The sequence below is a fragment of the Acipenser ruthenus genome, chromosome 6 (assembly GCF_902713425.1).
Source record: "Acipenser ruthenus chromosome 6, fAciRut3.2 maternal haplotype, whole genome shotgun sequence".
Lineage (NCBI taxonomy): Eukaryota > Metazoa > Chordata > Actinopteri > Acipenseriformes > Acipenseridae > Acipenser > Acipenser ruthenus.
This window is the reverse complement of record NC_081194.1, coordinates 34378600-34406034: the sequence shown is the minus strand read 5'-3', so window position 1 is coordinate 34406034 and position 27435 is coordinate 34378600. Positions and strand designations below refer to the sequence as shown.

General features: G+C 38.7%; 1 protein-coding gene across 1 annotated transcript in view; it reads left to right on the top strand.

Moving 5' to 3' along the window:
- Window positions 1–26473, top strand: part of parp1 (poly (ADP-ribose) polymerase 1) — a 77567-nt gene extending 51094 nt beyond the window's left edge. The window contains exons 10-23 of the mRNA XM_034921798.2: window positions 11991–12221; window positions 12685–12750; window positions 12871–13003; window positions 14232–14427; window positions 16541–16669; window positions 16963–17046; window positions 20609–20731; window positions 21001–21129; window positions 21864–21962; window positions 22308–22460; window positions 23250–23377; window positions 24123–24184; window positions 24989–25103; window positions 25811–26473. Coding sequence (XP_034777689.1) covers window positions 11991–12221; window positions 12685–12750; window positions 12871–13003; window positions 14232–14427; window positions 16541–16669; window positions 16963–17046; window positions 20609–20731; window positions 21001–21129; window positions 21864–21962; window positions 22308–22460; window positions 23250–23377; window positions 24123–24184; window positions 24989–25103; window positions 25811–25892 — 1730 coding nt within the window. The 3' untranslated portion in view covers window positions 25893–26473. The remainder of the gene's footprint in view (window positions 1–11990; window positions 12222–12684; window positions 12751–12870; window positions 13004–14231; window positions 14428–16540; window positions 16670–16962; window positions 17047–20608; window positions 20732–21000; window positions 21130–21863; window positions 21963–22307; window positions 22461–23249; window positions 23378–24122; window positions 24185–24988; window positions 25104–25810) is intronic.
- Window positions 26474–27435: the final 962 nt, after the last annotated feature.

Sequence of the window (27435 nt, the reverse complement as noted above, 5' to 3'; positions counted from 1 at the left end):
ATCCCCAAATGCTTTCTGATGTTTTGACGTGTGGACACACAGTACATGGTGGGATACTATCGTATTAACCCTTTGCGGTCCTATGTCAGACCAGGTCCGACATTACAATTATTCACTTCTGGTCCGATGTCGGACCCTGTCCGACATCATCAAAAAGACGTCAAGCACAGGTCTCCTTTTTTTTTTTTTTTTTTCCGGAAAAAGCTGAGAGAACCTTTCAATGGCCGAGTGAGACCGATAGGAGCCAAGAGAAGCCGAAAAAAAAAGGGGCGGATCTGAGTAATACACATAGACCCTGCACCACAGAGGTAACACGGACATAAACAAACAAAGAGCTGCTTCCGCATCCAGCGCTCAAAGAATATCACAGACATTTGCAGAGCTTTTTGGGATGTTATAGTAATAAAATAATGACTTGAATCACATTATTGAGGAGTTTGGTGATAAAACGAGTGATCAGGAGATGATTTATCAGTATGCACGACTATGAAGAGGTATGTGAAAAATACAGCGAACAAGGGGCGGGGCTGGAGATGCAGTACTGAGTATCCTGTTGATATGCAGTGCCTTTTAAACCTGTTTTACTGTGAAAAAAATACTTTTAAACAGCGTATGTGAAAATAAATTGGACCTGATGCGCCTGAGACATGCTGAATAAATGGACCGCTAAGGGTTAAGCCCCACAGTCCATTGCTCTACTAGGAACTATAACCAAACTATTTTAATAGTGTGTGGACACATTGAACATGAAACGGTACTTTTAGTGTTGACGCTTTGAGCTGGACTAATTAAAAGGTTTTTGAGTATGTGTGACAGAGAGCTAATTAATCCTAGTCAGCAATCTACATCCCGACCTGTGAGGACACGGTATAACAGGAACAATGTGCCCTGGACTGGCTGGTTTGGCAGTTCATTCCAGGGTCAGTTGGAAGTCGACCATCCAGAAAGGGGACGGAGTCACAATACCAGAAGTCATCGGCTTAATGCGGTAGGCGATGTGTCAGTCATGGATTGGAGGATACGTGATTGCACTCGGTACTGAAGGGGTCGTGACTGTGGGTATATCGGGATAGGGTGAAGCTATCTGTTCCTTTGTTCTGATTATGGAAGGACCAGTGAAGGAGTACTGTGTTATTAAGAAACCGTGAGTGTTTGTGTGTGTTTTACATTTGTCATTTATAGAAGGCTGATATCCGGGTATATGTCACATGACTCTGTCTGCTCCAGTGAAACGAAGGGTAACTATAATGGACACTACGACAGCCAAAATATATAGACTTATTTTGAAGGCTAAGTTGTTTTTTTTTAGACAAAGTTACAAACTGGAATTACAAGCTACTGTACTCTGCTTACCAAGATTAACATTTTGTTATCTTGTTGTTACCTTTATTAAATCGTTAACGTTATTTCCCAACCCAGGAGAAAATAAATAATAAAAAAATCAAATACAATAGTTATCACTGGCTCGGATTAAAAAAAAAAAAAAAAAAAAAAACGCTTTCTGTAGCCTCTATGGTGTGTATAAACGTAGCATATTAACATCGCTTTTTTCATTTCTTTTAATGTGATTAATAAAATGTACCGGTAATTTTATTTTAAATGTATGGTGCTTGCTTGTAACTTACAGTACAGACTGCAGCAACAGTCTTGGGTCCAAACCGTCAGCTGAGTGTAGATAGTATTACTATTTACATGCTCGTATACTTGTGCCAAAATTGTCTGGTTTTAGTTGGTACCATTCTACTATCCTATTGTATACTTGCAGTATACAACTTTTTATATTCTCTTTGTAAATAATGCAATGTAGTTCTCAAATATTGGACATTTCTTAGATTGTATCTTCCTTCTCTTTTGCATACCTGCATTATCTCTTGTTAGATATGCACCTACAGATTCTGACATACTTTTAGAAAACCAGGTGTGACTTCTGCTCTGGATCAAAATAACTAATAATGCTCTGCGGCTGCCCGCCTATATGGATAACTAATGAAAAACTAGTAAAAACTAACTAAAACACAAGTCTGGGAAAAACAAATGGAAGTCTGGATAAAGTATGGAATAGTGATGTTGAAAAAGTGTATGAACCCTGCTTCACCATTGTGCACGTATAAACCTGTAAATCACCACTTTCACTAAGAGCACTCACTCTGGACTTGTGACCGTGTTGTGTTTGTCTTGTTTAGTCTATTATTATTTCGGGACTGAACCCCGTGGTTTAACTGAGGATACACATTGGTGTATAGAGCCAGTTATTATTTAAGAGTTGTGAGTACGCAACCCAGCCAAATAAAGAGCTGTTTTCACTGTGAACTGTCTTGTGACTGTTATTCCTGAGTAATTTATCACCTCTGCACCTGCGCACTGAAAACCACTTTTGCCATAGTAGGGTTCTCAAGTTCAGTTATGTAGTGTGGACAGGGCCTTAGTTGCACCTCTCTTTCCAAACACAAATAATTTCACTTGAGTGAAAAAATGCAGGTGTAGAGGTGATGCAGTGCTCCGTGATAACAATCCAACAACAGTTCAATGGTGAAAAACAAAGCTTTATTATTTGCTTAAATAATAATACTGGCTATACACTTCGTGTGCTTTATTCCAGGGTACATCTGTCAAGGACAAATCAATCAGTCAATCAATCAATCAATCTTTATTTTATATAGTGCCTTTCATAGTGGACCACCATCACAAAGTGCTTTACAAGATGGAGTAACAAGAAAATCCATAATACATTGACAGTGAAATAGTACATTAAATACAGTGAAAAGTGCATAATATATGATAGTAGCATAATACATGAAATAGTTGCAGCAACTAATAGCAGGTATCGGGCTTAAAGAGCATGGAAAGCAAGAGAGAACAGGTGGGTCTTGAGAGTTGATTTAAAGCGAGCGACGATGGGAACATCACGCACCAGAGCTGGGAGAGAGTTCCAGAGAGTCGGAGCCATGAAGCTAAACGAGTGTTCTTCAAGTATGGTGCACTTTTGCTTGGGAATAACAAGCAGACCAGAGTCGGAGGACCTCTCGGGTAGGGACATAGCGGGTCAGCAGGTTGAGGAAGTACTCGGGACCTGTGTGATGAAGGGTATTGTAGGTGAGCAGGAGAGTTTTGAAAATAATCCTGAACTTTACAGGTAGCCAGTGCAGCTGGGCAAGACGGGGGGTGATGTGATCACGTTTTTTACACCTGGTAAGGATCCTGGCAGCGGCATTCTGGACTAGCTGCAGTCGGTTTATGGTGCATGCCAGGAGACCACCATAGAGAGAGTTGCAGTAGTCGAGTCGAGAGGAGACAAATGCATGACAAAGTATCTTTGCATCCAGGAGGGAAAGGTAGGGACGGATTTAGGAGATGTTTCGAAGATGGTAGAAGGAAGATTTGACCACAGAGGAGATGTGGGCATCAAAGGAGAGGTTGCTGTCAAGAAGTACACCAAGGCTTCGTACTGTGGGGAGAGGCAGCAGCAGGCAGTTTCCAAAGGTTCAAGGCAGCTATATTTAGATTCTTAAGTTGAGTTTTAGATCCTACAAGGAGGAGTTCAGATTTGCTAGTGTTAAGCTGTTAAGAAAATTGGCAGACATCCAGGCCTCGATGTCTTGAATGCAAGCTGAGAGCCGGACCATGGCAGAGGGGCCTCCAGGGTCGAGTTTTAAGTAGAGCTGGGTGTCGTCAGCATAGGAGTGAAACATGAGGCTGTGTTAGCGGATGAGGTGACCCAAGGGAAGCATGTAGATATTGAAGAGAAGGGGCCCAAGAACGGATCCTTGGGGGTCACCACAAGTGACCGGGTTTGCAACACCACTGCTTCCATCATAGAAGACAGACTTCATGCGTCCGGATAGGTAAGAGGACATCCAGGAGAGACAGGTTCCAGAGATCCCAGCATACTTCTGAAGGCGCTCAAGAAGAATTCCATAATCTATGGTGTTAAAAGCAGCTGTTAGGTCAAGGAGGACAAGCACAGAAGGAGCATCAGCATTGAGCAGGAGGTCATTCACAATCCGGAGCAGACAGTACTGTGATGCGGCCGGAAACCAGACTAGAGATTCAAGCAGATTGTTGTCCGTGAGATGTTTTGTCAGCTGACTGGCTACAGCCCTTTCGAGAGTTTTTGAGAGAAAAGGGAGCTTGGAGATGGGACAGAAATTAGATAAGTCAGCCGGGTCAAGGGAGGGTTTTTTGAGTACCGGCGTAAGCTTGAGGGCAGCAGGAACCGAGCCAGAGTCCAGGGACGGGTTGAGTGTGCATAATGTAGGGAGCAAGATCAGAGCACAGAGATGGACAAGGTTAGTTGGCAGGGGTCCAGGGGGCATGTGGCAGTAGTTGATTTCAACAGTAAGCTGGAAACATCAGCAATGGAGAGAGGAGAGGGCAGGAGGGGTAACTGGAGGAGCGTCAAGGTGGTCAAGTAGTAAACTGGGTTTGTGGTGGGTGAGCGTAGAATAGATTATCGATTTTGTTCTGAAAGAAAGAGGAGAAAACATGACAGGTAAGAGAGGAGGATGGACGGGAGTTGATCTGTTGGTGGCTGGATGTAGAATTTGGTCAATGGTCTTAGAGAACATTGGGTCTACCGTGTCCCATGGTTATGATTTCAGAGAAGTACTTCACCCTGGCCGCGGCGAGCGCACGCCTGTAGCTCGCGAGGTGGTCGGTCCAGACCTCTCTGTGAACCGTTAGTCCAGACGACCTCCACTTGCACTGAAGCTTGCAGCAGGCAGACTTAAGCAATCAAAGTTTGAGGGTGTACCATGGGCAGTTTCGATCTTTCTTGACGGTTCTGGTTGTAAGCGGGGCAACAGTGTCTGATATGAGTAAGGGTGGCATTGTAGAGGGTGACTGCATCATCAACTGAGGACGGGAGAGTACCAGTTAGAGCGGATGCAGAGACATATTCCGAGAGTTTCAGAGGATTCGGCAGATTCTTGGGACGGAAGGAGGGTAACAGTAGCGGAGGGAGTAGCAGGGAGATTAATATTAGCAGTGATTAAGAAATTGTCAGAGAGAGAGATCTGAGACAGAGAGTTTGGAGATATCAAGGCCCCTGGTGATGAGCAGATCCAGGGTGTGAGTGGGGACGTTGACAGATTGAGAGAGCACAAGACAGTCCAGAAGCATGCTGAAGTCGGTTACTAGGGGGGAGGAAGGCAAGTCAACATGAATGTTGAAGTCACCTACTAGTAGTAGGATTTTATAGTAGAAGTGCAGACGAGGGAGAGGAATTCTGAAAACTCAGCAATAAAAACTGAGTTGCGCTTAGGTGGACGGTAGATAACAGCAAAGGTTAGGGACATGGAAGAGGGTATCTTGATAGCAAGATGCACAAATGAAGAAAAGGCAGGCAAAGAAAGAACTGAAGAAGCGAGCAAAGAATTTGCAATAACAGCAGTGCCCCCGCCTTGGCCAGTGAGGCGAAGTTTGTCAAAGAGGGAATAGCCCTTAGGGGTGGCTAGATGCAGCAAATGCATGTCATTTACAGAGTGCCAGGTTTCAGCTAGACAGAGAAGATCAAGATTGGTATCAGTTATAAGTTTGCTGAGAAACAGATTTGTTAGTCAGAGCGCGACAATTGAAGGAGATTTTCAAGTTTATAGCAGGCAGCGTAGGGGGAGAAGGAGTTAGTAAGGGTATGTGCAGCAGGTACTTACCAGTGTTCATTCTGGGAGTGGAGAACGAGTGAGCCTGCTCTGTACAGGGGATCCAGACGTTCGGTGTCAAGGTAAGAATGAGGCCTCTGGTAGCCATTGGGAGAGATTAGGTAAAGGTCCTCGCTCCACCTGTCCTCGCTCGGACTGTCATAGCTCAGACTGCCCTTGGTCGTGTGGCCCTTAGACGGCTGGCGCTTAGAACAGCTGGCGTTCTAAGACACTGCTTGCCAGTTTATACTATCCTGTAGGCCTGGAGGCCTGTACTTAACATGCGTTTCTAATCAGCCTCCCAATTCAACACAGCCCAGCACACAAAGGAAATCTAAATTACTATTTTTAAGTGCAGTCTGGTTTACCTTAGTAGTAAACGATTTCAGCTATTTCATGAACTGTAATTCACTTACCTATTTCAGTGTGTTTTTTTGCCAGTGGCTGGAAATACACACGTCTCTGCAGTTACAAACTTTTTGGTAACGGTTACATTTCTGTTTCAGGGAACCAAGGTTATGATAATTACCTAATGTTATTGCATGACTCGTATCAATGTATTATACAATTAGACACAATTTAGAAACAGTGCTGCAACAATTATTTTAATAATTATCGTTTCATCTAAATGCCCCCCAACTTCCTTCTTTTCCCTTCCTTTCCCTTCCCCTTCCCCATTGCAATGGTAGAGAACAGCGCAGCTGTCTGATTTAAAAAAAATAAAAAATAGATAAAAATTATATTATTATTACTGTGAGCACATAATGACACACTACACATGACCATAAATCAATGTGATGATATCTGCCCAAAATAAAACATTTTAAAAATAAAAAACAAATCAAACAAATTTGACTGAAAAAAGGGCAGCACTGCACATACACTACGTAAAGGGAATTTCCCTATCAAGTATGAAATGTAACCATTACCTCATGGGTATTTATCCTTAAAGACCCTGTAACCTGAATAGATATAACAGACTGCTCGTCGGAGCCTGTGACGCAGTCATTCCCGCCCCCGAGGGCATAAATAGACAGCACGCACAGATCTTAATGTCATGTTTCCTTTCATCCGACCTGAGACGGGAGAGACTACGAACAGATAAGTGTTGAATATACTAGCACACCTTTTGGACTGAGACGCGCGCTTCGGGTTAAAACTGCTTGCAGTTTTCTCCCTCAGTGTCTCGCTGCCTCATTAATTCTACTTGCAGAATTATTGTGAAGATTATTAGGGCTCTAATAGTAGGTTTCCTCAGTTTTCAGACTGTTGGATTAACTAAGAGCGCTGTAGGTGGGCATCCCTATAGATCGTTCCTGTGGTAACTGTGGGTCCAGCCCTGCTCCCGTTCCTACCAGTACACTGTACATCGAACAAGGTTACCATTCCGATACACTGTTAGTTGCTGGGCTCAGCTCTGTCCGCAGCCCTTCCCCGCTCTGACAGCAGGCTTTCCCCAGTCTTAGGACTGTGTCACTTTGCCAGAAGCATTATAGGTGGACACCCCTATAGTCTGCTTAATTGGTAACTGTTGGTCCAGGCCTACCCCGTTCCCGCCGGTACAGATTCTGTACAACGAACGATAATCCCACTCCGATCAGTCGCTAGGCTAGCTCTTCGTCGGGTCTGAGTTGCTTGCAATCTTTCCTGCAGTGTTTCATGCTGCCTTGGTCTCTGCTTGCAGTACCATTGCGGCTGTCATGGCTCTGACAGCGGGCTTTCCCCAGTTTTAGGGCTGTGTTGGTTTGCCTAAAGCTGTATAGGTGGGCACCCTTATACAGTGCCTTGCATAAGTATTCACTCCCCTTGGACTTTTCCACATTTTGTGGTGTTACAACCTGGAATTAAAATGGATTTAATTGGGATTTTTACCATTTGATTTACACAACATACTTAACCCTTTGAAGGTGCAAAATATTTTTTATTGTGACTCAAAAGTTAATTAAACAAAAAAAAGACTTGGTTGCATAAGTATTCATCCCCCTGAGTCAATACTTGGTAGAAGCACCTTTGGCAGCAATTACAGCTGTGAGTCTTTTTGGGTAAGTCTCTACCAGCTTTGCACATCTGGATCCTGCAATTTTTGCCCATTCTTCTTGGCAAAATTGCTCAAGCTCTGTCAAGTTGGATGGGGACCGTTGGTGAACAGCAATTTTCAAGTCTTGCCACAGATTCTCAATCAGATTGAGGTCTGGGCTTTGACTGGGCCATTCTAAGACAGTCAGGTTCTTGTTTTTAAACCACTCCAATGTAGCTTTGGCTGTGTGTTTGTTTAGGGTCATTGTCCTGCTGGAAGGTGAACCTCCGCCCCAGTCCCAGGTCTCTTGCAGACTGAAACAGGTTTTTCTCTAGAATTTCCCTGTATTTGGCTCCATCCATCTTGCCCTCAATCCTGACCAGTTTCCCAGTCCCTGCTGATGAAAAGCATCCCCATAACATGATGCTGCCACCACCATGCTTCACTGTGGGGATGGTGTTCTCAGGGTGATGAGCAGTGCTGGCTTTGCGCCACACATAGCGTTTTGCGCTAAGGCCAAAAAGTTCAATTTTGGTCTCATCAGACCAGAGAACCTTTTTCCACATGTTTGCTGTGTCTCCCACATGCCTTTTGGCAGAATCCAAACGGAATTTGATATGGGTTTTTTTTAGCAATGACTTTCCTCTCACCACTCTTCCATAAAGCCCAGCTTTGTGGACCATCCGGGTTATAGTTGTCCCATGGACGGTTTCTCCCATCTCAGCTGTGGATCTCTCCAGCTTCTTCAGAGTTACCATTGGCCTCTTGGTTGCTTCTCTGACTAATGCCCTCCTTACCTGGTCACTGAGTTTTGGTGGACGGCCTTCTCTAGGCAGAGTCGCGGTTGTGCCATATTCTTTCCATTTTTTAATAATGGATTGAACGGTGCTCCGGGGGATGTTCAAAGTTTGGGATATTTTTTTATAACCCAACCCTGATTGGTGCTTCTCCAGAACTTTATCTCGGACTTGTTTTGATAGCTCCTTGGTCTTCATGATGCTGTTTGTTTAGATATGCTCTCTAACAAACTCTGGGGCTTCCAGAAACAGGTGTATTTAATCTGAGATCATGTGACACTTTAATTGCACACAGGTGGACTCCATTCAACTAATTATGTGACTTCTGAAGGCAATTGGTTGCACCAGAGCTTATTTAGGGGTGTCACAGCAAAGGGGGTGGATACTTATGCAGTCAAGACTTTTCAGTTTTTTATTTGTAAATAATTTTGAAAAATATGTAGATTGTTTTCCCCACTTAGACATTATAGACTATTTTGTGTACATCAGTGACAAAAAATCCTAATTAAATCCATTTTAATTCCAGGTTGTAACACTACAAAATGTGGAAAAGTCCAAGGGGGGTGAATACTTATGCAAGGCACTGTATATTGCTTCTGCAGTAACTTTGGGTCATAGACCTGCTCCATTCCTGACCCAGTATACATACCGAACAGCGAACGAGGTTACTGCACCGGGGTTACCGAATTGTACCGTACTGAGTGTACCACCGGACTGAACCGAAGGTACCGGACCGAGTGTACCGCCACCGAATGGTGAACTGCCACCGAGTGGTGAACCACCACCGAACAGTACCGTACCGAGTGTACCACCACTGAGTATAACACTCACTGAACCGTGCCTTGCAAGGTACTGTACTGTACAGCACAGCACACAACACAACACATTTTGCTGTCTGCTCAGTTCAACCTCGGTTAATCACCGTTCAAAGGTGGTATTGTGGTACAAAGCAGTGATACCATCTCTGGTCCCGGACCAGTGGATCGCTTTTTTTTAATCTGTTTTACAGTACTTTCCCTGTAACTATAGCAGTTTTGCTGCTTCTGAGACCGCTGTTTTTTGTTACAAGTACTGTGTACTGCACCAGCCGTGTTACAGTACGTACTTTTATACAGGAGCTGCAGCTTGCGCCCTGTTACACAGCGGCAGCGCTGCTTGAGCAGACGTGTCGAGCCTCGGCTGGGGCGTGGTCTAGATTGGCAGGGGATGTGTAACCCCCATTGCGCACTAATGTACCTACCCTGTGCTACAGGCACTGAACCAGTACCAAACAGCAACTGTATATTCTTACTGTACATTGCTTGCTATTTGCATAATGCTTAGGGTCATCCCTGTGACACATGCAAGGCCAGCCTGCCTGTCTGGTACCAAGCAGGCCTTGTTGACAGCCCATTTACTGTCTTTTTATCAAACCGCTTTTCTGCGAGTTTTGAACTGAGAGACGAGCAATCCATTTATGCGGCTTTTACACGCGCTTTAATGAAAGAGAGGGCAGAATGACTGTGTTTAATGAGTTTGTCAGAGTGCTGTGCTTTGCTGGACAGCCACTGTTTATTGCAGAAAGTTGTGTATTGGTGACTTCGCGACAGTACTGTCCACCAGCTAAAACACTGTCTAACGCCGACAATCTTAATCGTAAATATTTGACAGAAAATGGTGATGCTTCAGTTGGTAAACTTACGGAACGCATTGATGGAAATCATGTCTCCCGATGGCTTGCACTGTGCAGTTCTGTCAATTTTTTCTTTTTCTTTTTATGATTTCAAGGTGAATAAACCTGCCTTGTTTTGTGCTGATATCATGTTCATACCTTCTGTAGGTACTGTTTTCGTCAGCACAGCTATTTGCCCAAACGTTTACGAGCTAATTTAGGAAAAAGTGGCTTTGACTTGCAGATTCTGCTTCATACGTGCCAGAGAGCAGGTACATTAAACTTAATCGGAACTGCAACACATCATATTCCACATGTAAAGTGTGTATACTGAGTTTTTTCCCCAAATTATTTTTTAATTTTATATATTTATTTTAATCCCTATTTTAATATATGTAAAATAAACTCCTTTATAAACATTTTTCAGTGGGATGCTCCTCCAGGACCAGGCGTTTTTTGGCTGTAGTTAACTCTTCCTATAAAAATTCACTAAAAATCTATTTTGAGCTTTAACTCTCTCTTAACTCTAGGTTAGATAACTTCCAATCTCAAATGCAGACTGTTAAGCTGGTAAACTATCTTGGGTTCTTCCATGTTACATGACTATTCTTGACTATGTGGCACCCAGTTGTACCAGTACTTGCATCAGCTTGTACTTGCACTGAACTGCTCCGTATTAAACTACTGCTCTTTTTAATTACAACTATTTCCTGTATCTTTTACTTGATTTTACTCTTGTATGTATCCGTTCACATTTTTGTAATTGCTCTTATTTGAAAGCATTCTTATCCATTTATCGTACTTACTATGTGCTTTTGATGGACTTTACTTGTAATAAGCAAATATGTTTAACTGCTTTAGTCGAACTCGCTCTTTAAATGTAATTAATTACTCTTCTTTATTTTGCTCTGTGGCAAAGTGCCCCGCCCCTGTGTGCATTTGTGTGTTCTGTGTTGTATGTATGCGTGCGTGTGTTAATGTTGGTGTATAGTCATTGGTACACGGGATATAAACGGGTCTGTGTTTCACGTGTATTTAAAAAGTGTAGATTTGTATTTAGGCACGAGGAGAGCACAAATCACTTCACGTGCTGGTTAAATGTAATGTGAGCACGGGGTTGCACGTAATTAATTCACGTGCTGGGATTCAAGTGGATAATTAATTAGTAATTGAATCCCAGCACAATAGTATATATAGACGCACATTTCTTGCAGTCGGGGTTGGGTGTTCGGAAGAGGAGAACGGGTGAGAGAGAAAGGAGTTAAAATAAGTGATATAATTATAAGTGTTTTGTACTCACCGTGTTTGTTTGTCTCCGTGCACCGTTTGTTAAGTGTTTTGTCTGTCTGTTTATTTTGGCGTCAAGTGCCGTGTCCTGTTTTGTATTCCATTGTTCAAACCTTTTATTTGTTAAATAAACGCTGAGTGCAGCCATTGCACTCAGCTCATCATCACCACCGTCTGTCTGTGTATTCCTCTCTGGTCTGACGCCACCCACTCTGGCCGTCTTTGTGACAGCTCTTATTTGAATTTGATCTTATTTACTACTGATTATTTTTTTTACTGTACTTTAACTGCTCTTATCTGTAATGTAATATTCTGTAATGTAATACTTTGTACTGTGATATTTGCACTGGATAAGGTTGTCTGCTATTTAAATTACAGTAAAATATATTAATCAAGTGGTCATATGTAAATAGTCAGATGTTTAGTCCCTTGGTGCCAGGTTATTTCAGATATCACTGTGTTTAGTTACTTGTAGTTACTTTTGTGTTGAAAGGGACAGGGTTATTAGCATGAAGTATTGGTTTTGGTAAATCATAAAGCAGTATGACTTTAGTAAATAAATATGTGGGATTGCTTTTTTATATGTTTATTTTGTCATGCAGAAGAGATAGAGAAGATGTCCAAGAAGATGGAGGAAGTGAAAGAGGCCAATGTGCGGGTGGTCTCTGAAGAGTTCTTGACCGATATTAAGTCCTCAGGCAAGGCCCTGCAGGAGCTGCTGTCTCTTCATGGTATCTCATCCTGGGGAGCAGAGGTGAAGCTGGAAACCTCTGCCACCAAGTCTGTTGGCATGCCAGCTGGGAAGAGCTCTGGGAAGGTGAAAGAAGAGGAAGGTACTGTCACTGTTTTACATTTCAATTTTGCTATTGAGTCAATCGTATCATAGAACTGCTTTTTACATTTGTATTTCTATGGGGTATAAGTTAGATCACAGGTCACAGTTAATGTTAATTAACTGTTTATTACTGAAAATAATAAGTTGTGGCACGATTTACACAGGAAAAATATAATTTTTGTTGTGATGAAAGGGTGTAGCGACAAAGTAATATTCTAGAATTGTGAAGATGTAACAATTGGTTAGGATTTTTTGGCGCTTAAACACTTTGGGACAGTTATGTGAATTACCAGTTTTATTTTTCTGTCACAAAGAATGGGGCAAATTGTCTTTTGTAAATTTGGACCTTTTGATCTGAAACTCAGTGAAGTTTTTTTTAATTTTTTTTTTTGATAATGAGTTCCTTAATGCTGTGATAACGTATGATAACAGTAATAATTTTTATGTGACTTGGTTTTCAGGCTCCAGTAAATCTAAGAAGATGAAGTTAACTGTAAAGGGAGGAGCTGCTGTGGACCCTGACTCTGGTAAACTAGTATAATATAGAGTTGACATTCAATTGTGATATAATTTTATTATTTCACAGAACTGTTGACTGAGTTCTGAACATGTGAGATTGTATATTTAACATCGCCTTGAACTTTCAGGTCTAGAGGATGGTGCTCATGTTCTTGATCAAAATGGTAAAATCTTTAGTGCAACTCTGGGACTGGTGGATATCAGCCGAGGAACAAACTCTTACTATAAATTACAGCTGCTGGAAGATGATGTTAAAAAGCGGTGAGTTAAGTGTGTTTTTTTTTTTTTTTATTTATTTGATAAGTGCACTGCTTTCATTCTGCTTGAGAACCCCAATCTTGGTCTGGACACTCCCTGTCATTCAGGCCTGACTGCCAGCTGTGCAGAAGTGTGACATAAGCCAGATTTGCCTGAAGAGATGAAAGGCATGAGAGGCCACTGACAGCCCTAACCAAAATACATTTAAAATAAATAAATAAATGTTTTGTAATGCAGATCAGTAAAAAAAAATGATTTATTTAACAGAGGACTAGTCATCGGTTTATATTAAGGGATGTATTTTGACATCCTCATTATCATATGCTTTCAGTAATAACTGTTAACCCCAGCACTGCATAGAACTCAGAACGGTCTGACGACTTTAGCTTTTTAGAGTCCTGGGATGTTTAAGTAGCCGCTCTTGTTGACTTTGAAATGTTCATGTGATAAATTGAGACAGCTATGATATGTGCATGCCTTGGTAGCCTTTTTTCCTTTCTAAACAATTATTGTTTATTTAGCAGTCGCCTTTATCCAATTGTGTTAAGCCCTTTACAACAAAGTGTTTTTGGCAGTCACCCCACAGCCACACATTTTATGACAGTTTTTACCACACTGTCTTTAAGTGCTATAAAAACTTCAGACCGTAGAGTGAAAAAAGTGTTTTATTTCCAGACCCTTCCTTGCTAGAACACGACTACATTTTCATCCTAACAAAATAATGTTTTTTTTTTGTTTTTTTTATTTTACATGCATATACTTCCAAATAAACAAACATATATTTCTCAAATTTTGAATATCACAAAATTAATTACTTAGATGTATTAAATGTTTTGAAATAGAAAATAAGAAGTTTTTGTTGGGCTGGAAATGTGGGTCTGTGAGACCAGCTGCAACACCAATCAAAGCCACTGTAGTCAAAGTAAACAGCCTGTCAATCAAGCTGTGTAAGTAAACAGAGACATGTTTGGCAGGTTTGCACAGGGCTTGACTGTTACTCTAGCAAAGCTGGTGCAGTTTATTAACGGAATGCCGTAGTTACGCAACTAAGAAGGGACGCATAGCATAAAATCAAACATGGCCGATGGTGGCCACCCAAAGACCACAAAGGGAATTGAACATAGCCGATTGAGGCTGCAAAGGGGATAAGAGAACTTGCACTACTCTATAGGCTGTGTTGTCATTCCATATAAAAACCTCAGTAGATATTAAATGCTGCTTTCATTTCCAGATATTGGGTCTTTAGGTCTTGGGGCCGTGTGGGCACAACAATTGGAGGTAACAAGTTGGATAAGTTCTCTGATAAGAATGCAGCCATCGATAATTTCCTGTCGGTTTATGAAGAGAAAACTGGGAATTCCTGGCACTCAAAGAACTTTACCAAATACCCAAACAAATTCTATCCTCTGGAGATAGACTACGGACAGGTAAAACTTAAACAACAGAACAGCATGCATACTGAGCTGGTGTAGTTGACAGAATTATGCTATAATTGCATTTAAATGTTTAAAATAAGTAAATAAATGAATTGGGTTTGTGTTGTAAATAGCTATGGGTGTAACAATACAGTAGTGTCACGGTACAATATGATATGTATCATGATTAAGGCTACGATTTTGTCATGGAAATCCTGAATTTGAATTAAGTGGAAATGGGATGTAAAAACACATTTGATTAGGCGCTTTTATTTCTATCAAATGCAGTGTGCAGCACTACAAATCTGCAAGTGTCTAAATTGTTTGGTTGTGTTTGCACACAGCATTTATGCGTAGTTGTAGGTCAGCGAATGAGATTTGTAGCTGAGCAAGCATTTAATGGGTGACAGCTAAAAAACAAAAAAAGTGAGGTGAGCTGTAAAGACAGAAGAACAAATGCATCGGAGAACAGAATGCTGTTTCAGAATCGTGGAAAACTCTAAAGCATTGCATCGTGTCGCAGCCCTTTTGACTGTGCAAAGTGGTTGCAGCTGTTCGTACTTTAAACACAGACTGCATTCGCAAAATTGGATAAATTAAACATTTGAGTAGATGTGCTGAGTTGGTACCTCTTATACAAAATCGTAGCCTGATTAGAGCTGTATTTTTTTCACGGTAAAAATTTGTTTTGAATTATCAAACAAAATAAATTTAAAAATAAGACGTGAAATTTCCGTTCTTAGATTCAGCTGGTGTCTTTCATTGAAGAATTCTTTTTTTTTTTTATTTTTAAATTGTGCTGCTCCATGCAGTGTGTTTTAATTATTTACCAGAAGCAAACTAAACCGGCTGACAGGTTCCTAGATGCAGCATGACAGGTAGTGTCAAAAAGGAAAAACGTTTTTGTAAGTGATTAAAAAAAAAAAAAAAAAAAAGTGTATTGTGATAGCATTGTCTCTGCACATGGGGCTGCACGTGTGTGAGAGAGGTGTGAAGGGACAGCCTGGAACCAAGATGGCCACCATTTGCAGAGCCACATGGTGATGGTGTTGTTTGATGATGTAAATGTGGGAGTGATTGAATGTTTAATTGTTGATTGTATAAGTGAATGAGAAAGGTGTGCAATGTGGCCAGGTGGTGATTGATTGATTAATTGATTGAATGATTATTTGTCAATCAACCCCTGGCCACAGAAATAGGAATTTTCATGGGGATCTACATATTATACAGCAATGGGTACATTTCACAGAAATCATGAAATCCTGTAATAACTGAAAAAAATACAGCCTTATACATGACATGGGCTAGATGGGCTATTAACATTGGTTTCATTTAATGAGCTATTGTTAAATGACAAAAATAAATGAGAGAGAGTATCTCTATTAAAACCAACTTTAAGTAAGCCACACTTAGTCTTCATCCAAAAATAATTTGGTTAACTACAATATGTGTACTTTAGGTCTTGTTTCACAATACAAACTATTCACATCTCTATTACAGTACATTGATAAACTGAATCGTTACACCTCTACAAATAGCTAAAACATATTATTTTCAGTAATGTTTTGTTTTTTAAATTAGGACGTATGCACAAAAACCTACAGGAACTTGATTACTTTACATATTCTTGTTTTTCATATTCTTGTATTTCTAAACTGCTGAGTTTAAGGTATTTTTATAAATGTGTGTACATTGTTATAATTTCTGAATTGAAAAAAATGCTCAACACCCCTCTTAAAGCAAAATGGATATCAGGGCATGAGTCAGGGGTAAAATATAATATTGGTTACCCTCCATATGTCTCTGTGGTATTTTATTACACTAATCGATTTATGAGTATGCTGATGAGTGCCTGTCTGCACATCTCTGGATATCTCAGTTGTTTGGAGCAGTGTCATTTTGTATTAATGTTTTCAAGTAAAATATTCAGCAAATGTACAATCGTAACGATTATGATTTAAGTGCAAATTGTTACAACATTTCAAGTTAGAAAAATGTGTGCATGTACAATTAAACATACATACATGCATACATACAATTGATCTATAATTATAATTGCTCTTGTGTCCTAAACTGTTTAAGAATATGAAAATATATAATAGTTGTATTTTGCTGTTAATTTCAGGACGAGGAGGCCGTAAAAAAACTAACGGCCAGTGCCGGTACCAAATCCAAGCTGGCTAAGCCAGTCCAAGAACTTATAAAGATGATCTTTGATGTGGAGAGCATGAAGAAAGCTATGGTGGAGTTTGAGGCATGTAAAGACATCTGTAGCTGTAACATTAGTTAATACTTGGAGCATTTCTACCCTTAAATAGTAAAAATTAAAATGTCATTAACAAATTATATATTTGCCTATTTGTTTTTCTAGTTAAATATATTGTTTATTGCATTTGATAACTGGATCACGTTGCTGTACAGGAGTTGGATACATTTATTCTCTTAAGAAACAAATATTCTATAATCAAATGTATGAGTTTTAAACTGTGTATCCTTGCATTGTTCGGTTTGATTTTTAAAGATCACTATGATTATTTATTTTAACAGATTGACTTGCAGAAGATGCCTCTCGGAAAGCTAAGTAAAAGGCAGATCCAGAGTGCATACTCCATCCTCAGTGAGGTTCAGCAGGTGAGTGTAAAGGTTTCTTTCCAAATGGGAGGAATAACGATGTTACAACAAATCCATTTGTGTACTAGATATCTTTGTTTCAAGGACGATACGACATTCAGTTTACTTGTTTAATAAAAATATATTGGACATCTATGGATTTTTTTTTTTGTTAACACTATAGTACCATATTTACAATACGTCCTGTGCAGCATAGTAGTAACACTGGGAAGATGAGATTTACAGTGTATGCTAAATTAAAATGCATCAACTAAATATGTATTTTACTGTATAGAATTTGTTTAGTGTTCAATTAGCTGTAAATAAAATACATAATGTAACAGAACAATGTAAAATGTGTATAAAATGTTATACATAATAAAAATATACAGTGCTCCCTCGCTATAATGCGGGTATCGGGGAACACACAATATGAGCATTGTAACCGAAGAGCGTTATAAACGGGGGAGAGGGGGTGGGGGACGCCGCAGGACGCAACACACATCTGACTGAATACCAAATAAAATAACTCCCTCTCTGTAATGCACACGTAGTGAAGCTAAAATGTAACTTTCCGGAAATTAACCATGCATAAAGCACCATGTAATCAACGTTATATTTAACAACACACACAAAAAAAGGTAACATTCCCACTTGTGGATCATTTTAATTAGCAGTTTTTAAACTATAAATAGCCTGGTTAAACGGCGGTCGGGAGTTCAGTTCGAAGCGACAGACAAGCAAACCAAGTGTGAGAAGGAGAATCGGTCAGGCGAGGGGAAGAGGGAATGGGCTCGCCCCAGGTTTGGCTGCCGGAGCGGGGCTGAAGCGAAGCTGAAGTGTCTTGTCTCCCGGAGAAAGCTGCAGCTCCTCTTGCAGCAAAAAAGTAAATACATTAGGAAAGATAACCACATAATAGGCCTAATATTTATTTAGTTATAAAACAAATGCTGAATAAGATGTCTGTGTTAAAGTGCCAGCGCAGCTTTTCTTCAGTTCAGATACTGTATCAAAAGGGAGAGACACTGACCTTGACCAGGGGTTCATAGGGGACGACGCACAATTGGCAGAGCGCTTAAGTCGGCAGTGCAATCCACGGTTCACTGCGCACCAGCGACCCCTGTGGCTGATAGGGCGCCTGCGGGTCTGCAGTGGAGCCATTCAGATCTGTGTTGTCCTCTGGCACTGTAGGTCTGGTGGCTTCGGTGTGGATCTGCAGTGTGAAAAATGACGGATTGGCAGGAACACATTTCGGAGGATGCGTGTTTCAGCCTCCATTCCCCAAGTCACCGGGGGGTTGCAGCGGTGAATCGAGATAAAAAAATAATTGGGCACTCCAAATTGGGGAGAAAATCTGGGTAAAAACCAGTGGCGACGACTAAATTAAACATGTTATATATAATATATATATAAATGGACGTTAGATTGAAGTTGTTTGCAGTTTGAATACCGGTGCTGTATTTACTGTAGTAATATTGCATGAATCACTTGTATAGGGAATTGGGGGACATGCTGTAAGAGCGTTATAACCTAGAGCCTTATAGCGAGGGAGCACTGGACTAGAATAAGAATATCTAGAATAAGCTTTTTTCAGCAAAAAAAAACTTACTACTTAAGCACTGAGGCCTTTGCTGATGTTTACAAGCAGATGATCCCGTTTCCTAGGGGATCAGTGAAAAAACAATCATTGTATCAGTTAACTCTTTCTTATCCAGTGGATTGTGGGATACTAGAAGACTAGGGCCAGTTTCAGATGGATGCTCTAGAGGCGTGCCAAACTCAATTCAAGCACAAAATTTTGACTGTCCCAATTAAGTACATGGGTAGAGCGCTATTTACATGAGTAGAGCTCTATTTAACTGACCGAAAATCGTGCTTCTACCAGGGGAATCCACTCGCTGATCTGACCTTCGCGCTACGGCTTCCGAAAATGTAGATCGCCCCGGTGACTAGAGGGTAAAAACAGTTCCTAAAAACTGAAAACCTTTTATTGTTGTTGTTGTTGGTTTATTATTATATTTTACAATAATGGAGTCATTGATGGTTAAATGTCATTTAAAACTTGTTTCGCTGTGTAGACAAACTCTTCTCAGTTAACTGAGTTTTTCTTTATAATAACCATATGTCATTTGTCTACGATGCGACTATTTAAGACACCTTTCGGTTCGCCAGTATGAAACCAATTGGTTCATCGAATTTAATGAAGTGCGTCTCTATCGCATACTTAGTTTCAATTGAGTTCGGCACGCCTCTGGAGTATCCGTCTGAAAATGGCCTAATGGCGGTAGTCTTTCTTTTCTTTTGGGAGTGTTTAGTTACAAAACTTAGACCCTAGTTGTCTTTTTGTATTGTTACGTTAACTTTTATAGTATAGATAGGGTTCTTGGTCTTCGGTATTAGTTTTTTTTTTCAGAATTTCCCAAATTTTTTTTGGTGTTTTTATTTTTTAATTGAAAACCAGGGGAAAAATCAGTATTTACAATCCTCCACAATGTGATTTGCTTTGGTCCTGGACATTGTTAAAATGCAAATACGACAACATTCTGTACTTGTTTAACGTTATTTATTACTGTGTATTCGACAACAGACCAATAGCCACTTATATTTTAAGCACCGCAATGGAATTCATTGCTCATCGCTGATTAAAACTTTGTATACAATAAACACCCTTGTATACAGTAGACCTAAAATAAGTGCAGGAACTTTTACACACAAACTGAAACTGAATAGTATGTTTTCCAGTGTTAGGCTAATATGCTCACCACAGTTCAAAACAGAATACACTGGTACAAACTTTAAATGCAGGCAATTTTTAAGCAAACACAAAACAGCCACACAACTTAAATACGTTCACTAAAGCATCTCTTAAAAAAAAAAAAAAATCTTATAGCTACGAAAGGTGTGAACATAAGTCCATTTAGCTGTAAATGGTGGAAGCTGGTTAATGCAAATAATAAAGTTCAACTTGCAGTGCCAGCCAAACCTGATAACACTCAAGCAAGCATAAAAGATGAGCTCCCACTTGTTTACAACACATGCATAAAAAATGAATTGCACTATTAACAGCACAAGTGGTACTGCATCTAGAGGACCCAGCAGTCTTAAAGTTTGCAATTGTTAAAAGATACATAGTGAGTGTTATTCATAACAATTGGTGTGACAGGTACTTTTTTTTTTAAAGTCAACATAAAATACATCAACTATTTCACATTAAGGTAAAGTTTATTTAATTTCTTTAAGTTTGATTATCTGTATAAAGATCTGTATAGACATGACTGATTGCTGTGGCATTTATTTTGCATGCCTGAATAAAAACGGTCACATGCAATGAAAAACTGGACAGTATAAAACTCCATTTAGCCAGATTTGTATTTAATTGAAAACTAAATACAAAATTGAAGGAGCATGTAATACAACAAACTCATAACAAGAATGACAAAAAGCGCATGGAATGCATCAGAGCGTATTTTACAAGCATTATTTTATTCCGGTAAATTACAGTAGATCATTATTTGCCATCCTTACTATTTCAGAAAGAAACAGATGCTATAAAATAATTTCTTGCTATCTTATTTTTCATCAGACTGTTTCTGGTGGCGGTTCAGACTCGCAGATCCTGGATCTGTCTAATCGGTTTTATACCCTTATTCCACATGACTTTGGAATGAAGAAGCCTCCTCTCTTGAACAACCTGGAATATATTCAGGTATGCATTAACATGGTTAACTCCCTTTGGTCCAGAGAATAGGAAGTCCAAGTGTTGGAGGTTTTAATTTTTAACTTTGTGTCCAACTTTTTAAAGATGAAACAGTTTTTACCCTAAGAAAATGACTTCTAAACTACTTTTTATAAACCCCAGGGTCCTATGAAAAAGAAAATGGCATTTTTATGTCCATGATACTAAACTTCTATTTGAAGGATTTTATCAAAAATGTAAAGGTTCAGATTTCTCTTTATTTTGTGTAACATTTCCAGACCAAAGTCCATATGCTGGATAACCTCCTTGACATTGAGGTTGCTTACAGCCTTCTGCGAGGAGGAGCTGAAGATGACCAGAAAGATCCCATTGACATCAACTATGAGAAGCTCAAAACTAAGATTGAGGTAGGTCAATTGAATAGGGTATTTTCATCATACAGTATTTTGTAAAGTTACTTGGTGCGGAAAGAGTTCAGTAAGATCTGATTGAATTTCTATCATATGTCTGATAAGGTGCATGAATGATGTAAAAACCCCCAAAATCTAGATGGAGAAAATGAAAAAATATTTGAGATTACATATTTTAGTACCAAAATTAAAACCTCTTGGTCTCTTCTGGGAATTTACTGAACGCCTGTTTTGATAGCCAAGAAGGAACTTCAGACACCTGTTTTAATTGTATTGTACTTCACTGCAGAAATGTTTGATATGAAGAAAAATACAAACATAACAGATGGCGGACCCAAGGTTATTATTTACATCAACATTTTGATAAGAAAATATGAAGAGCAGGCTAAGTTTAAAAGAATGCATTGGGGAAAGTCATAATTAGTTAATGTGATGACAAACATAAATTGCATGGACTCATTTTTTGTATGGGCTAGGACTAATTATAGGGCTTATTAATATAGTTTAGGAAATAGTACATGTTTTAATTTTTAGCTTCTTTCAACAGAAAGCCATAAACCAATATTATTTAACATTATTTTCACATAGCAATGTGACATTATATATGGACGGAATGTGCACAATAGACCCTGATTTTTTGGGGGAGCTTGGTATAGTGCAATGCATTCATATAACTTGCATTTCTCTGGCTTTTCTTTGTTCTTACTTTTATAATATGTTTCTATCAACAGGTTGTTGACAAGGAATCCAAAGTGTTCAACATCATTTTGGACTATGTCAAGAACACTCATGCTGCTACTCACAACTCCTATTCTCTTGAAGTTGAAGATGTAAGTGATTTTGCAATTGTTATGACTACTGTACAACTGTGTCCCTTTGTAATACTCCTATGTCTGGTTCCTCAATATACTCTAACACCTGATCTGATGTAGTCATTTTTGCCACATTGCCTTTCTCCCAATACTACTAATAACCCTGCTCATTATCACTGCAATGGCATTCTTCATTTATTTAATTATTTTTCCATATGATTTTGATGACACTTCAGTTTTCAGTTCGTGGGGTTAAAGTATTTTAGATGTGATTCTACACCATATTTTTATTGACTGAGATATTACGTTTATTTTTTGGCTAATAGACTTATTTGCCTGACTTTTCCTGCCCTTCTCTTGCAGATCTTTGAGATAGTTCGTGAGGGAGAGTACCAACGTTATAAACCATTCCAGGAGCTTCCCAACCGCCAGTTGCTTTGGCACGGTTCTCGCACCACAAACTTTGCAGGCATCCTTTCTCAAGGTCTGCGCATTGCACCCCCCGAGGCTCCAGTTGTAAGTTACTTGATGCCAGGCATTCCTTTTTGTTCTGTATTGAGAGACAAAGTCAATTGAATAATGACACCCCAGTTTTTTTTTGTATCTGCATATTTTATAATAATGCACTTTAGCTATTGTACTGGATCACCAGACATGTTCTAATACAGCCACAGTTTAGATCCTTTAAAAAAAGTTCTGAAAACCAACATCTCTTTAGTCTTATTTTTTTCTTTAATATATGGTGTATATCAAGCCCAGTGTATGTTTGCTTTTGGTTAAGTCAGTGGAATAATACATTTTAGAAATTAACTTTCAGTTAATCTATAACTTTAAACACATAAACATAACACATACAGTAGTATTACTGAATAAAATTAGTCAATGTGTTAAAAATTATGGAATTATAAAAATAAGGAATTTTTGTAACGTGCGCTAACGCCAGTTCTTCATGGAAACCTGTTAAGTGTTATAACTTGTGATTTACTCTTCATTTCTGATCAGTAGCAATGAACTGCCAGAGTGGGTGGAGGTAAGCAATCTAGAATGCATCATCAGCACAATTTAAACAATCAACACCTGGGGGCCCATGTTTAATAGGAACTTTTACAGGACTAGATCACAATAGATCTTTCTCAGTCTGTAAGCAAGTTAGACGACTAAATACCACAGGCATGGACAAAGATTTGTCTTCAAAAATATGTCTCTTATCCTGTTGGACTTTTGGTTTACTTTGCTCAGTCTCTCTGGTACCATAAAATTGAGAGCCAGGACATGTTTTTCACTTTATTCATTCTAAAATTACAGACTGGTTACATGTTTGGAAAAGGTGTTTATTTTGCTGACATGGTCTCAAAGAGTGCCAACTACTGCCACACCTCCCAGGCTGATCCTGTGGGTCTGCTTCTGCTGGGTGAGCTTGCTCTAGGAAACATGTAAGTCATTTCCTCATATAAACTGTCAACTTTCTGAAGAATTAAAATGCATCCTGTGTATTTTCATTAATGCTGTTTTTTAAAAACAAAATGTGTGTCGTACTCGTAAGGAGAAGAGTCCAAAAATATATTTTGTCAGTGATTTTTGCATACCCAGGATTACATACACGTGTGTCACATTCTGATTTGGGTTTTACAGAGTAAGTTTTGTGCTGTTTAATGTACAAGTGGCAACCTCTAATCAAGTTGAGTCTCGGCTTTGTCAGGCTGTCGTACAAAGAGCACAAGGGAAAATACATTCTTAACTTCATTTAAGATAGTCACTGAAGACTTTTAACATTAATTTAAACTAAAACTGTAAACTGACATTAACATACTTAGTCCGTTTTTATAGAACCTGTTATGGTTTAAACATTTAGAAGAATGCTTTTGCATTGCATTGCCATTTTGAATGTGAGATCTACACTGTCATCGAAAGTACAAGTTTAGTTGCTGCAAATAGGTTCCAATGGGACTGTGACTTGTAATCCGCAAAGCAAGACTGATTTTTGTACATGGTTTTAGAAACCATTATTATTTTTGTTTTAGCAATGTGTTTTCTCCAGCAGCATAAATAGTATAACTGTGATCTTCTGTTTATTTATTCAGGTACTTTCCTTAAAGATCTACAAAAAAAATAGTATCACTGTGTTTGTTATAGCTTTTGACTGAAACCAAGATCATTGTTGTTGTTTCTGTTCCATAGGCATGAGCTGAAGAAAGCTGCTCACATTTCTAAATTACCTAAGGGTAAACACAGTGTCAAAGGTAAGCTTTTATTTAAGTCTTTCTGTTTTACTGTTACCGCTCAAGACCTGTGATGCATTTTTTGCTGCTGTTTTTTTTTTTTTTGTTGAACTTGAGTATCATTTCATTTGATCTCAAAAAAAGTAAATTAATGTTTCAAGATATGTTATTGTATTTAATTTAATTTTTTTGCTTTTGGTTAAATTATTATTTTTTTAAAAATCTATATTATAGTATCCAAATCTGATATTCGTCCCCACACCTGTTAGATTCCCTGTGGATAATTAAAGTATGACACCATTGGCCTAGGGTAAATGTTGCGGTCAATATATCTATGTTAAGTTGTGGCAGGGCACATATAAATGGTTTGTTTTCTGTGAAACTAAGATTAACTTCTTTTGAATGCAAGTTTGGTAGGGACGGGGTTAAATATCCCTGCCAACAATCACATGTATACAAGGGAAGCGAAATCACTTGTTTAGTGGAGGGTGAGTTTGTGAACTGTGTAGTGAAGGTGAATGCCCAGCCTGAATAGTAGTATTCGTATTTTGGTTTTGAAACTCTTATTTTGGCCCTTATGCCTTTTGTTTAATTGTTTGTTATTGTTTAATAAAAGTGTGCAATAGTGTTAACTGCAGCTTTCCGTCTCTGGGTCAATCTTCCTGACATTCACCATTCTTGGCCATGCCACTACCTTTTCACATAAGTACATTTATGTTAAAAGAATGCATGTCTTTGCTGTGCGACAAGTTAAAAAGACCTATCTTAGCCTGGTAATTGCTGAGCTGATCAGAAAGGGGTAACCTGGGTTCTCCTTGTTTACAGGTTTGGGTAAAACTGCCCCGGATCCAAGTGCTACTATTACTTTGGATGGAGTGCAAGTTCCGTTAGGAAAAGGTGTTCCAACAAATATTCCTGACACCAGTCTGCTCTACAATGAGTATCCTTTTATAACAGGACTGATTTATTCTTTATTTATTTAAGCATTTGTTTAGTTAAAGATTGCTTAATTTATAACTGAATTAGCTGTAACATAGATGTGTGCATTAAGAATTGTGGAAAACAAATATTTTCCTTTTATTGGCACCAGCAATATGACTGGTGGGTGTGGGGTTTTTTTATGTTTTTTTTTTGTACAGCAAGGTACCAGGATGCACAGTTTATCTGTAAGAATATTTCTATATGCTAAATTTTAATGTTAACAATTGAAGAACTAAAACAATCTCAACACAACAAAATAGGAACTGATGATAATTTTAGAAAATTCAATGCATTGGTTGGCACTTATTAAATATATACTAATTGTCACATTATATCTAGTAACACGAGTAAGTATATGCGTTGAATTATATTTGATATTAAATTTATGCAATACCCCTTCTTTGAGATAGTTACTATTACAGTATTGGCAGGTGTGGGTATTCCTTAGCATAAGTTATTGGGTGTACTAGAATTTAGTTATCTACATTTGCAATTCTATGAGGTTAGGCAGGCAGCAAAGACACACTGAGGGTAATACATTTCTAAGAAATCTTATTTCTTAGTTTTTTGTCCATTTTGTTAATAGATCTCCAGCAATAAAGACTCCCAGCAAGTTTCACATCTACATTTTGTAGAAAATGTCTGCCTTAACTGCTTTTTTCCTAGATACATTGTGTATGATGCGGCACAGGTGAATCTCAAGTACCTGTTGAAAATAAAATTCAACTACCAAACTTCCCTGTGGTGAGGATACCAAAATTCTACGTAGTATGAAGCCCCATCCCCCAAGCTGCTTGGGCTTCTTACTTACACATGCTGTAGGAAAGGATATTTGGCTTTCTTGACTGCTATGTAATATTTTTGTTATAGTTTTGTTGCAGCTGTACGCAGTTCAATACAATTAAAACAAATGTTATGCAGCTTACTGCAGCTTTTGAATACAGTAGTTGTAATACAAGTATAGCACTGATTGTTAAGCAGAAAACTTACTTGGTGAAACTGACAAACCGTCTTCTCAAAAATAGAGCTACAAGCCATAACGTTACTTTACTAAGGCGCTCTATGGTAAAGTTTAAATGCATTTTAAAAAGGCTACAATCTGAAGTGTATTCATGATATAGCTATACAAGTTGATTTAATTTTTTTCTTATTTGAGCTGTTTTAAGTGGCATAGAGCCATTGCGTACAGCTATTTAAAAGAGATTTGTGGGTTAAAGTACAGAGAGGTGTACATGCATTTTTCTTTAAAGATCTTCATTGTACTCTTTGTTTTACACCTGTCGCAGACATTTATGTTACACAAAATAAAGTCCTTGTTCAGTTTTTGCATTCCCTGTAGTCATTTGTTTTTGCTATGTAATATGATGTGTTCAGTGGTTTATTTGTCATCTATTTTAAAATTGATATTTTCTTGGCTTATAAACATGTCATTAGCCCTTTAGGAAAGCTGAGCATGCTGAAGTTTGGCCTTGTTTTGTTAGAGAACAGAACATAGTAACACAATTGCACTTGACACACAAGTAGCAGGTCATGTTTTAAAAATACATTTTAGAATGAAGCATCTTTTGAGACTTGCATAACATGCTGACCTGACCATTAACCATATGGTAACTTAATGGATGTTGCAGAGAGGCTAATGGAATGCAAGTCATTTGAATATTTTTTTTAACCAGAGCCATAACTAGGCATTTTAGCGCCTGGGGCAGCCAATCATATTTGGTCTTATTTTTCTGATCAGATTAAAACTTGATCAGTAAGTGCACACATTTGTGGAATTTTAGCAGTGTCGCTGTAATCATAACTACTGTATGAGCTACATTAACCCTTACAAAATCCTTTAATATCTCCCATAATATCCTTGTATATATAACTTTTAATTGAGTTCATGTGTGGCGTTTTCTCATAATCATTGGTACTGTAAAAAAGCATGGATTGAAAATAATCTTAACACAAACGCGGATGCAATGACTTAATGGGTTGAAGCATATTCAGAAAGACAAACTCGCATTTCCATCTATACAGTTAGCAAGAAAATTCTTCCATTTCCCTAAAGATTCAAAACAATTTAGAATTTAGTAAGAGCCATGCAGGTTTGTATGCTATTTTAAACAAAAAAAATAAATAAATAAGGTGGTCATTAAAAATACTAACTTTTGTGTTTCTTAATACATGTTTTAACGCATTATAAGAGATACATAATTATCAAATAGGCTTGATTTTTAATGTTGCTTTTAAAAATAGCAAATGGTGGGGTCATTTCTTCTGAATTTTACCACATTTAACATCTTGTA